Source organism: Gambusia affinis, linkage group LG03, assembly GCF_019740435.1.
Source record: "Gambusia affinis linkage group LG03, SWU_Gaff_1.0, whole genome shotgun sequence".
Lineage (NCBI taxonomy): Eukaryota > Metazoa > Chordata > Actinopteri > Cyprinodontiformes > Poeciliidae > Gambusia > Gambusia affinis.
In genome coordinates this window covers 6,501,201-6,514,759 of record NC_057870.1, presented here as the reverse complement: position 1 = coordinate 6,514,759, position 13,559 = coordinate 6,501,201, and the positions used below count along the sequence as shown (strand labels likewise).

The window sequence follows — 13,559 nt, the reverse complement described above, 5'->3', positions numbered from 1 at the left end:
CTGGACTGAGTTACATTAAGATGAAAATGTAAAAAATATCCTGTCGTATGAATAATTTTCTCTGGCACTTTATATATGATTAACACCAAACACCTCAGACCTCGTCCAACAGCTTTCTGTCTTATACGCAACACTCCAAATGAGTCAGAACTACATGGCAATTACAGTCTTCACCGACATGAGGCCTGCCGACAGGATTGTTGTTTTCATGCCGGAGCCGTCGTGATTAAGCTGCCCCAAGGTGTTTAGAAAGTGTACCATGGAAGGGCAAGGCTGTTCTTCCTTTACCCAGAAAGAGAGGAGGGCTGTACCAGGAATCTGCTTGTATTTGGTCTGGGGCTTACCTAATCTCTGACTGCAAGGTTTCTTACTGCTAGGAGATAATTTGCTCTGCTATGTGGAATGCGGGGCATTAAATAGAGCTCCCAGATCAAAGGTAAGGCTGAAAGCCTGGGGATCATTTGATATAAAGCAGGGAGGGGCTGATGTGTGCTGGGTTATGGGATGTGGGGGGAGAAACTGGTCTCTCAGCAGTCTTTACTAAATGAGGTTAATTGAGTCTGGGGTAATTGCTGACCTTCGTGTCTGAGTGAAATCACATCCTTAACTGATCAATGCTTTTCATAAATTTTATGCCTCAAGGTCATTCCGCTGATTACGCGGCCCTCCCTCCTCGGCTGGATTGCCTTGCTCCGGTGGCCTATTGTGCAGAAATGAAGCGTGGAGGCGTTTCGCCAGTAAAAGAACGCTATTAAGGTTGTCTCCGATATTTCCAAATTAATTAGCCGGTCGTGTTGTTAAGTAAAAGCAACGCCGACATGGAGACTTTTCTCTCCGCTCTTCCACTCCCTCCCTCTGTTTGCCTCCTCGTCTGGCCTCGCCGTGCGCGCCTCGCTCACCGCCTCCCCCGCTCTCCCTCGGCGGCTGCGCCGTTGTCTGGAGGATTTATGGAGTGAATAAGTCATCTGTGTTCGGGGGGGAGTGTTGTGGACTTCTTAAAACAAACAGCAGCCGTAATTTGTAATTTGGCATTCCCTAAATCTGGGGAATTATCGGTCCGGCATGTGGCGCTTTAGGGATTTAGCGCTGTAATGGTGGGTTTTACTGGCCAAGCTTTCTCCTTAACTCTTTTCTCTTTCTTTTTTTTTTCCCCCTCTCTCCCGTGTTTCTTTTTTACGCCTGCCGAGGAAACGGGAGGATTTCACAGCTGCTGGGAGCTGAGCTCCGGCTGGGCCCCGTGACCTCCTTCCCCCTTGCCTCACTTCGCTTTTCTCCCTCTATCCAGCAGTCTCTTTCCTCGGGGAGCTCTTGTGTGGCTCAGAGGAAGCTGAATCATAAAGCATAGCTAATGAATAGAATAGAGAAGGAAAGCGGAGGCCAGCTGACGGCCCTCCAGAGAGGGGGCCAGGCCCCTGAAGCCCCAGGCTCAAATAGCAGACGGCCCTCGCAAAGGTCAAGCTTCCTGCAGCCCGCTCCAAGGGCTTTTTGGCTTCTTAGGCAATGTGGCTTAAATTCCCTCCCCTCCCACCACCACCCTTTAGTTTTGTTTAATGGTTAAATTTCCCCGCTTCCTTTTGAAAACCATGCCCTTTGCTCCTCCGTTTCGTCGTCTTTCGGCTTCTCTCCATAAGCATTTCCTGTCCGTCTCATCTTTCTCTCGGTCGGTAATGGCAGTCGGGGTCGCCTCGGCAGAGAGAGTGTGAAGAATTTGTTACACATGACCTCCTCGCACTTCAACCGCAGGCGGCTCGGTTAGCCGACAGCGGGGCCCCGAGAGAGACAGACAGAGAGAGAGAAAAGTTGTCAACTTGACCAACAGCAACGTGCAGGAAGAAGCTGCAACAACAAAATAACCACCAGTAGAAACAGGAACTCTGCTGTGACATGCCCTTTTTTTTTTAAGCATCGCCTTTACAAGCCAGCCTTGTAATTGTGGATTATGTGACTGACTCATGCAGACTTGGCAGGTGCAAAACGCAGCATTTAAACTCTTAAATGTTGGTTCGCTGTTACTTGGGATCCAGGTACCATTTAAAAAGAGCTTCTGTTCATCACGGGGCTGGAATGGGAAGGAGGAGATGTACCAAACACAGCTCGTCTGTTCCTGGGAACACACTTTGTCTGTGCCGCGCTCCGGATGACCATTTTGGTCTCAACTGTTTTTAGCTGTTATATAGAGTCATAGCCTCATCTAGCTTGTTTTTATTTTATTTTATTTTTTTTTTTTGTCTACTTTCGTGACCCCCGTGTAACTCTGAGCACGACCCTAAGTCGCCTCCTGTGTCCATTTGACAAGCTTCATTTCACTCTGAGCCCATATTTTTCTTTCAGGGCCCGCAGGGCCTCGATTCAAGGCTGAGGTTGTGCTGTTTTCTGTGCCGAGGGTTGGTACTGGAGCGTTTAATGTCATCCAAAGCCAACAAAAGAGTCCGTGCTGGAGCCTGGCCGCTCTGGTTTCGGGAGATTGAAAGAGGGCAACGCGCAACCAGTCTTTCTCTCCTCTAGAGCCAGATCACTTTGTCTGCTGCAGGAGGAAACTGAAAAGATTTCAGCTGCGAGTTTGTCCTTTTGTTCCACTTGTGGAGACCAAAGAAATGTTATTAGACTTCCTACACAGACTCGAGCTCTGACGTAGGATTCAAGTGTTTTCAAAATATAGGCATTCAAAAATATTTGTGTTTGAAGACCTTCATCCATGTCCAGTTGCATAAATGATTCAATTTATCGATTAGTCTACTTGTTCTGTGTTTCTTTCTGCTTGTCTTTATGTCTTTTTATTTATTTCTCTCTTTCTTTCTTTCCTTCTGTCTTTGTCTCTTTCTTTTTCTACATTTCTCTCTTTGTGTCCCTTTCTTTTTTCTTTCTTTTTCTTTCTGTCTTTTGATCTTTCTCTATTTCTGTCTTTCTGTATTTCTCTGTCTTTCTTGCAATATTCATTTCTATTTCTGTCTGTCTCTACCTTCCTTTTTTCTTTCTGTCCGCTGCATTTGAAATAAACCTCAAAGCAATTATGAATGTGTGTGTGCGTGTGTGTGTGTGGGTGTATAATGTTCCACTTGTGAAAACAAATATTTTGGACTTCTTTGCACTCAGACATCAACTCTGAGAGCCACACTGCTGGACAGGACGCATTAAGAAACAAAAGGGAATTTTAGAAATGCTAAGCCTGATTAAAAACAAAAGATAACATCATTGTATTATAAAATGATAAATGAAATGTGCTGACACATCCAGATGTATCTAAAACAAATAATAATAATAATAATAAATGAAGAAGAGTCCATAATCGATTCAGTTTAAGGCACTTTCACAAAAATCAAATAATTTTGTCAATTTGTCCTGCCACCAAATAGTTTCTGGTCTCTCTCTACTCATTCATGCGTCTGTCATTAATCTATCAATGTATGTATTGATCCATCCATTCAACCGTCCATAAATGTGAAAACTTTCAGGAATCTTGAACATTTGCTGCTTATTTGCGGTCTAGTAGAAGCCGTCACCGACATGTTGCTACTGCTACTCCTCCTGCGGTAGCTAGCATCTGTCCACTCAGCAAGCAGCTAAAACCAAAACACTCAGTTAAAGGGTTTTGTGCAATAACCATCGAGTGTTTATATCGGAAATTTGTTCAGTCCATTACTGTCTGCAATCTCTGTTGAGCTTCAACCAAGTGACTCACGTCTCCTCGTGGAATAAATGCCGCAGAACTCGACAAAAATATTTCTTTGTAGTCATCAGCGGATCCTCTCCCCTTTAATGCTGTCCGTTTCTGATTCGACTGTCGAGTTTCCTGGCGGAGGCTTCCCCTGAGCTTTCAAATCTCTGTTTTCATGCCCTGTTAATAAAGCAAGTTCATAAGAGAATCAGCTCTCTACTCGAGGTCTGTTGTGGTTTGCGAGAGAAGAGACGTCCAAACATTGTAGGAAGGAAGAAAAAAAAAAAGAACAAAGAAAAGTCAAATCGCAGTAAAAGTCGGAATCCGAAGGTCTTGGAAAGAAGAGGATGTCCTCAAAACACTTGTGAAGAACTAACAGGGATGCCAAGGACAGCCATCTGTGTTTACAGAATCATCCGCTTTCTCTCTATGTCTCTCTTGTACGCTCGCAAGATTTGCTGTTCATTCTTTACATATGCTCCCTTTGTGCAGCATGAAATACACACGTGGCAGTTAAGGACACTCGGGGGGCCCTCTGGGTGGAACATATGCCGGGCTCCTGCCGATTTTTACAGACGAAAAGGAGCTGAAGCAATCGCCTGGAAAACGGGAGCGGATTTTCAGTGACGATATCGTCCGTTCACACGAGTTGCGTTGCAGCGATTTTGATTCTAGTCGCCAAACTTCATGCGACACTCTCCATCAAATCATCCTCATCCTCCCCCATATTGACCTCAACCAACACCAAGTCTCCTGCTTACCGACTACAATGTCACGCCACCATGAGAGACCCGTTGTTGAAATGAAATCGGATGAATTAGAAATAGAAGTGCATGGTGTTGATTGGTGGAAAAATGTCACTGATTTCCTAGCAGAAGCATGTTAGTTTTTTTATTCTCCCTTCCAAGTCTTTGTCCTCTGATGCTGCATTGCCAAGCCGACTGCCTTCCTATGTCCTTGACAGTGTTTCTTGTGTGGGGGTTTTCAGGTGGCCCAACACTGCCACCTAATGTTACCTCATCAGGGGGAAAGTCAGGCTCCTGAAGCAGCTTCCTGTCTTTGCTTGATCGGGCGACTGCTGCTGATTGACTCTGTGACGCCGTCACCTGCAGATAAATAAATCAGCTTCTGCAGTTGTGGTTCTAGAACAGAAATGCTGGCAGCGCCAATGATAATTTTAATTAGTTTCTTTCAGATTCACGTGATCTCTGAATTTCTGTGTTTCTTTTTTTTTTCCCCCTCCTCCAGGTATCTGATGTAGGATCAGAGAAGCTCTTCTCCCCTACCGCACCCAAAGGTAAGAGCCTCGTCCGTTTTCTCCTCCGTTTTATTCATAAACAGAGCAAAATCTGTGCCCTTTTTTTTTTTTTAAGTATTATTGCAAATGAGCCCACGGCTCTCTCTGGCTCTCTAATCCTGCAGCTCCCATTCAGATTTAAATGTCGCCAGACATAAACAAGGTCTGGTGACTACATATGCATGCGTTTTTTTTTGTTGGGGTTTTTTTTTTGTTGTGTTTTTTTCTCCTCTGGGTGCACAGTGGTGTTTCTTGGACGACCCCGCCAAAGGCTTAGCCCTCCTACATATTGGTTCATTAGAGAGGATTTAGAGCCTCCCTGCCACATGCTCCCACAAATGGGTACTTCCCCTCAGGCATTACAAGCTCTCTGACAGCAGGCCTGGATCATAATTGATGCCAAAGGAAAGACAGAAAAAGAGCTTTGTCAGCCCCCAGACAACACGAGCTCTTGTCCGCATTCACGAATGCACATATGTGAATTATTAGGCCCTTGTTTTTGTTTTTTTTGTACGCCGCGACCACTTGGGATTCCACATGCTTTTTTTGTGTGTGTGTGTGTATGGGTTTGTGTGTGTATTCTGTGACACACATCAACAGGCATTTCTGACACATGAATATTTACTACATGCAGTGAAGCTCAGCTGGTCAAATCAGGGGGTGAAGGTGTCTGAGATGTGGGTGTGGGGTTTGATGGGCGTCGCCGTGACAGATAGCAGCGGCATGGCGGCCGTGTCCCCTCTGGGCAAGAAGCAGGAAGGAGGGCCCATTAAGACAAGGTGAGGTTGGAATGAGATGGATCCACATTCTGTGAGCTATACAGTACGGACAGGTGAGGAACTTTGCACAGGGAGAATCGACAAACGCATCAGCATTCATCGGCTTGGCTTCATCGTAGCTAGAGCTTTCTCCATCTGGTTTCTTTTATTTAAGAGGAAGCATTTAAGAAGAACTTGATTCGTTGTTGTTGTTTTTTTATATATCTAGATCAGGGTGTCCAACTCGTTTTCTTTTCAATATCAAGGTCGTGAATTTTCTCTAAGGGTCGGTTGTGTCCGAATGTATTGATGAACTGTGTGGTTCAGGTGATCCATAAACAACAGGAGTTGTGAAACAAGCGTTTGTAGTAACTTTCATGATATTTTATTTACAGCTAAATTTCCCCTGTGTTTACCAGGTGAAGGAATGACTCTGTGGTTGGTGCTACAGTGAGCGCAGGGCACAGGATTAAATGGCTGGAATTAAATCCAGACAATCCAATCAAAGTCTCTCCTGATTATCACACAGATCAACCAGATCCTATTTGGGCGATGCAGGTGAAGGGTCCAGAGGAAGAGGTTAGAGAAAGTGAGGTGGCAACAAAATCTGAAATCAAAAGAAAAAGAAAGAAGAAAGAACGTGAAATAAATTAAATTGGGATAACTTCCAGTCGGTTCTCATCTCACGTTCCAGACTTGATTTCTGGAGCTGTAATAGATCGTGGGACGCTGTCCGCTTGTGGCCAAGACAGGATTTCTATGTGGACATTGTGTGTAATACAGAGGAGCCCACAGGCTGTTTTCCTCTGGTTTGCTGTACAACACTGCATCTACAGTGTGTCCCATTAGCAGCTTGGGGCCCTGAGGGACTGCCGAAAAGGAAAGGCTTCTTTCCTTTAATCACCAGGCCTGTGGAGCTGCTAGCTGGTAGAGTCAACAACAGATGCAAACACACACACACTCCTACCAGAAACATATACGGTACATACTACATTAATATGCATACACAGTGCTGTGAAAATGCTTGTGTGATTCACTTGATAGGTGTTTGTTTTATTTTTATGTATGTTTTTTTTCTTCACTTGATGTCCTGATTATCCACAATAGGCTTGGTATGTGATTCTAATGATTAAGAAAAAAAAAAGTTACATAAAACTTTAAACCAGTAGTTTATAAGACTTACTATTATAGGAACGTGAACCGTATTTATTGGTTTTGATTCAGATATAAAGGCTTCGGCAAAACTATAAGACAAACACCTGCTAAATTTAGTAGTTGTTTTCAAATGCCTGTTGTGCTCACATTTTAGATGTGAAACTCTTATTTAATGGCTAATTGGTCAGGCTATCTGCTCAGGTAGCCAGCCTTCAGTCAGTTGCTCAACAGACATGCTACTTGTAGCATGCTAACAATATTTAGCTAGCTGTTTGGGAGAGCAAACAGCTAGCTAGTTGAGGAAACAGTGTTATTATTCAATTATCATACAATCAAAAGGAACCTTTTTCAAAATTCCATGTTTTAAATGTTTTTTACTACAGGGTAACATAATTCAAACTATTATAAACAGTTCAGTTTTAAATAGAAAAAATGTACTATTAACTATTCATGAATTACTTGCAGAAAAATAATGAAATTCAGTGCATCTTAGTAGTCTATCCTTGACACAATAATTCTCTCCATCAACGTTTTTTAATGCGCGTTTCGAAGTATCGCGTTAGAAAAGTGTTGGTGGAATCTATGAAATCGGAAATAATTTTGCAAAATTTTTTATTTTTTCCGAAAAAGAATTGATGCTCTACAGGGAAGATGGAAACACCTTTGCCGAACATTTACTTCATATGACTGATCAGTCGATTCTTTCCTGTCTTTTCTCTAACGTCTCTGACATGATCAAACATTTGCAACTTTCCTGATAGCAACACATTCTTGGAAATTTCTCTCCATTTTTTTGAGATGTGTTGTCCATGCTAGCTTGCAAACTCTACTTCCTGTCTATTACAGCCATGCGTAGCATCAAAATTTGACAAAATTAGGCTCGGTTCACTCGAAACCATTAGATGGAAACAAAGTTAATGTACTTTTTTTCTCCATTTTTGTGACATTCTTCTCAAAATCCACACAGCAGTTGAAAACAAGCCTAGCTACTAGTTAAGAGAGGTGCACCAATTGCAGTTTTCTGGCATGTCGCCGATTAAAGACCTTTTAAAAAGCTCAACCTGCCCATTACGATTTTGGCCGATACCATTTTTTTTTTTTTGTCTGAAATGTTGCCCAATATAGCAAGAAAGTTGTTGAGTTGGCAACAGTGGGTCACTATTATTAATTGTAAACGTGCAGACATAACTTGGTGGGCCCGTCAAACGTTTCTCACTGGAGAGTAAAAGAGGACAGTGGTTGATTCTTAGAGCTTTGCCAAGCTAGATAAGATCGGTGGATAAGATCGGCTTCACATGTAAAAATCAGCCAATCTCCCAAAATTAAGAAAATCTACACCGATAAATCGGTGCACCCCTGCTAGTTAATTTTCAAAAACTCAGAGATATTAGTGTCTGTGGTTGCTGATGAAACTGGACTCCCTTGCTTTCTTCCTCTCGTTTCATTTTTATCATCTCTCCACTGCTGCTCTTTTGACAACCTGATGGTAGCACAGCGTAATAGTATCAGGAATGGCGCTGTGCAATTCTCTGTGGACGCTTTCACCCAAGAGCTGGTGCGAGTTCAGTTGAGTGTCTGTGTGTTGGTGGTTACGATGTAGGAAGGTGCATCAGAGGGCAAGCATTATCTAACAGTTATTGGTTTTTGTTTACTTCCTGTCTTAAACCTCCTGCAGATTATCGATTTACTGGAGGATGGCGTGTTTAAGTAAAGACGTTGCGAAGACTTTTACGCTTCGCCGCGAGCTGCTGTTATTGAATCGAAGGTCAGAGGTTAGCGTTGTCACTTGCTCGAAGGCGAATAAAGAGCTAAAAGTAGCTGGCGAACATGCACAGGGCTCCTCCACGGAGCGCAGATAAACACTTTACATGACATTTCACAATGCCGGGCCTTTCCAAGTAGCAGGGAGTTATCACCCAGCTGTCAGCAGCTCGAAATATCTGAGAGAAACTCTTAGGAATCCGCGCTGATGATGCTGAATGTTGCATGGACGGGTCTTAAAACCGCCTTTCGCCAGGCCTCTTGTACTCTCTGAGCATCTATCGTCTTCGCCTGACGGGTAAGCCAACGCGGTGTGCTTCCCTACCAGAAATCCCAAGGCATCTTGGGATAGCAAAGGAGGGGCGGTGGGGAGGGGGGGGGGATAAGATTGGTAGAAAACCCATTTCTGAAGTGGATTTGTGCCCTTGTAATCCTGATTAATTTTGACCCGTTGTGCTCATTTTAAACAGAGCATTACAGTAAGCGTGAACACAGCAAGCTCCGGGGCGAAACTAGGAGCTTAGCGGCTTTGGGAGGCTTAGCTGCAGATGGCATTTTAAGCCGGACTTAATAAATTGTTTCCATTAAACTTACCGGCCCACACATACTGGATTAGGCCAGGGGAACAAAAGAAAGAGGAGGGTGTGCGGAGTCGGAGGCAGAGGGAAAAGGGAGCGCACACATCTGCCGCCGTTCACGTCTGACACCGTTAGTGTTTCTCGGAGGCCAGATAGGAGGTGAAGCCGAGGTTACCGCGGCGTTGGGGGAAATCGCAGCTTTTAAAAAACATGACTTCAAAGTTCACTCGCTCAGGATCTTGTGGCTCATTTGGGGATGTCGAACAAATTAGCCTAATTGACATCGAAGTAAACAAACTGGGGGGTGGAAAAAAAAAAAGTGCATAAAACCATTTAGCTTGGCGGTGGATTTAGGGCTAATCCCCTAACTCTTGTTTATATGTAAACACATTACCAGCACTGTAGCTTAAGGATTTAGTATCTGCCTGTATTTTGTTTTCGTTATTATTATTATTATTTGGACCATTTCTTGGACAGATATCCAAATTATTTTGTGTCCAAATGGTGTTTCTTGATGATAAAAACTCTTCCTCTCCTCCGCTCTCAGCCCGCCTCCACTGTACCTCCATCCCCCCATCGGTTCATGGCTCGCTCCCTAAGCTCTCATGATGTGCTACACAGTCTAGGGTCCCTGTGTCGAATCGCTAATCAACCACCCTGTCTGTAGGCCTTTTCTCTCAATGGGTTCTGAGTGGCCTTTGTTCCACCGCCTCTGTTTGCCACATGTCAATAAAAGGACAGGGGGTCCCCTCCTCTGCTATTACTCTGGCCGGGGCCGGCGGTGCGGGGGTCGCACTCGGCTGTGGGAGGCCCGCGTTAAAACGAATCGTGGTATCGCCTGAGCGGCAGAGAAGGGAGGAAGGATGGTGATTGCCGAGGGTACGGTAAGGTCAGGGATACAGGGAGGGGGACTGAGGAGCAGCCCAGACATATAACAGCAGACGGGGAGAACATGTTTGTATTCGGCTGAGCGGCTCTCCTCTGGCCGGGTCAGCATAATGTATCACTAACCTCTGTGGCCGGCTCTACCGCTCGTAGTCTCTCGCCTATTAAATAATGAATGTAGGCTGGCCCCCTGACCGACTAATCAGCTTCTCGACGCCGCTAAGTCAGGATTGAGTGCTGGTAGCCAGAAGAGGGTGGCTGGCTTTTAGGCACACCCTGTAGCTGGAGATTGGACGTGACACTGGAAAACATACAGGGCTTCACCCAGCTTGATTAGCATCACAGGTGTGAAATAAAAACCTGATGAAAGTCAACTGAGTTTATGTTGGTCAGAAAATAGTTTTTAAGACCAATACTTTGTTCAACTACCTGTCCACAAGGCTTTAGATTTCATTATATGATAATGTATGGTGGACATGATTTTGTGTTATGAAAGATAAGCTACCGAACAAAGTGACACTGATTTGAGATTTGTGGCCAGTGTATGACTTCAGGTCTTTTAGAGCTTTGACCTGCCAATACCGATTTTAGCCGGCTCAAATTCCTGCTTGAAAATTATAATTCAGAAGAGCAAAAATGTTTTCTGGCCTTTCCACTTTAAAGACTCGCTGTCTATACGTATATTAAAGCAGAAGCACCATTCCGTTGAGTGCAAGAGAGTAGTTGTAAAACTGGCTTTTGCTCGTTCGAAGCAAAGTGATGTATTAAAATGAACTTTCTTTAGAGTCTCATAATAGAAATGAGTGTTGCTAGGTCTGTTTTACAAACTGTAAACATTAGTTCATGATAGTCTTCGGTAGAAGATTCATTTTACCTTAAATCTTAAGATTTCCAAAAGGCTGCCAACATTTGCAAATTCAGAATGTTCCAAAAGCCTTTTATTTACCGTTAGAGTAAACTCATCCAGTTTCTAGCAGGAGAATTTCTCATCATTTTTTTTTCATATAGAATGAAAGAAATACTACATTTAAAGGACTTGCTACAGAGGGCAAAAGGTTTAGTTAACTAAATATTCAGGAGGGATTCGGTAAACAAAAGCATAACTTCTTCCCCATTAATCTTTAGGATATTACTGTTCACAGCCACAAGACTGCTTGTGAGCACAGGGAGTCGTTTTTTGGAGAAAAAGCCCGATATTAAGCTCCCATTTATCTATAACGCTAATGCTGTTTGTGCAGCCATCTCGTCGGAGAGATGAAAATAAATAGTGGGGAGCTCAGCTGAGATAAGACACGTGTTTAATTATTAATTGAGGCATTACTGACAGAGATTGGCTTTTTTTGATTTAAAGCAGGAAGGTCTGCTTCAGGGACAGAAAAAGCAATTACAGGACTCCCAGCTCTTACTGCAGATGCCCATCGTTCAGCATCCGCAACAAAAGGAGACGGAGAAGAGGGAGACAAACGGCTCCAGCCCACATAAATTCTCTTCTGTCTTGTGACATTCTGTTGTCCAATAAATAATTTTCATTATTCCTCAATATTTATAGCTTTTAAAATTGAAATGGTCTTGTCTTGTAGTATTTATGTAGTGTGGCAGACGGTTAAGGGGGATGAAGGCAGCCTGTGGCCTGGCATCCTAAGAAGAAAGGAAAAAAAAAAGCCGACAACAGAGAATTGTGTTTGTTTGGTAAGATTCAGACGGTGATGTCAAGGCTTTTACACGCCGCCTGTTTTCAAAGGCTTGTTCGGCTTTTCGATGCGCCGCTATTATCTGGCTTGTAAACTCACTGCTGATCTTTCACACTATTCCCCTGTGCCACTCCTCGGCTCCTTTAGTGCATTATTGTGTCCATTAGAAACATGCTTGGTATGTGCAAAGAGCCCAGGGTGCATTAAATATTAACTTACTCCCTTTAGAACATTTGTTCGCTGCTGATTGAGTTTCATTGTTGAAACCAGAGGCCCGTTTGATGATCAATGCGTTCCTCTCCCCCTCTCTCGCGGACGTTCGTCGTTACGAGTCGGGATGCTCGTCTTCTGTCAGTCAGCGGCGTGTCTGGCAGCTGCGGTGGCAGAAAGCGGGAGTCGCGTCAAAAGTGCTGCGTGTCCAGGGCTCGTCGTGTGGCTGTGTAATCATTGACCGACTATAGATTCAGCTTTAGCCGTGAAGAGAGAGCAATTACACGATCACTAGAGGCTGCGAGGGACTTTTGGAACAGATCGTCGGGGTCGCAACCAGCCTTTTGGAGGACTCATGTCTGCGTTTACAGAGTGAATCGGATCATGTTTTTGTTCACTTTTCAAGCACGTCCCTTCGAATTAAGAGTTTGCACTTTATCTTTTCCATTTTTGCCATTATTGTTCCTCAATTCTCCAGCACTTCCACTATTGTTAGACTGATGCTTAGTAGAAACATAAGTTGTTTTTTGGTAAAGAAAGGTCCAACGCTGCCTTTTCTTGGATTTGATGTTCAATTTGATCTCTCGGCTTGGCTGAATGTTTTGTTTTGTCAACGGTTTTAACTTCACACCTCTGAGACACTGTATATACAAATGTGCGTCGCTGCTACTGAATTTACTGCTTAGCGCTACTTACTCAAAATGCTACTCAAATGTTGTAGGCCTCCCTAAGCTTAAAACGGGTGAGTCTTGATATTAATTGTATGTATTGACTGTACCCTTGGGGACTACAGATTAAAACTAACCTTTGTGGCTAACTCTGACATATTATGTGATTTGCATTGTCCCATTTGAAACAAATAAACAATAGCCACGATGAGCCAATGGGAGGATGCCATATTCTCATGCCACATTGTGCAGTTGTTCTGTCTGCACTAATGAAGAACCAGATGAAAGTTGCTGATTTATAATTAGCGGATCATCTCTACAGCTTCAAAGAGTAATTTCCAGATGCCCAGTTGATCTTTAGATATAGAAACAAAACAAAAACAAAAAATGGTGACATCACGTTAAAAGTTACATCTTGAAGCACTTCAACTCTTTGAATGCTACACCATTTATCATGCACTTCATGAAGTGGGCAACATTTTACAAACTGTCTTCATTTTCTCTAGTTTCTAAAAAAGAAAAAGCTCTGCCTTTATAAGTGCATAGCCCCTCAAGCATTACCAGCTGCTGTAGTTCATGAACCAGCTTGCATTATCATCTCACCGCATGACAGGCATTTGGTAAAATAAAATCTAGGTCTGTGTTTTGTTTTGTTGGGTTTTTTTTTTCTTATGAGGGAAGAAAATAAAATAACGGCTAACACTGGAGAACAGCAGCTTTCACCACATCTTCTGTCTAATCTTAATCCTCTTCCTCCTCCAATGAAAACACAGCCAGCTACATTGTGGAAGGCTTTCTCATTGTTTACTTATGAGAATACACAACCGGCATCTTATCACTGCTGTCAGGCCTGAAATGTAAAGTGTGACGCCTGTGATCACTTGCAGGTTTTTCACGCTTT

At 43.5% G+C, this 13,559-nt stretch overlaps 1 protein-coding gene across 10 annotated transcripts in view; it reads left to right on the top strand.

Annotated features, from left to right (window-relative positions):
- The window catches only part of fbrsl1 (fibrosin-like 1), a 348,347-nt gene that overhangs the window by 297,636 nt on the left and 37,152 nt on the right, over positions 1 to 13,559 (top strand). For all 10 annotated transcript variants that reach the window (XM_044112685.1, XM_044112683.1, XM_044112688.1 and 7 more), the window contains one exon: positions 4,904 to 4,952. In XM_044112685.1, the coding sequence (XP_043968620.1) occupies positions 4,904 to 4,952 (49 nt within the window). The remainder of the gene's footprint in view (positions 1 to 4,903; positions 4,953 to 13,559) is intronic.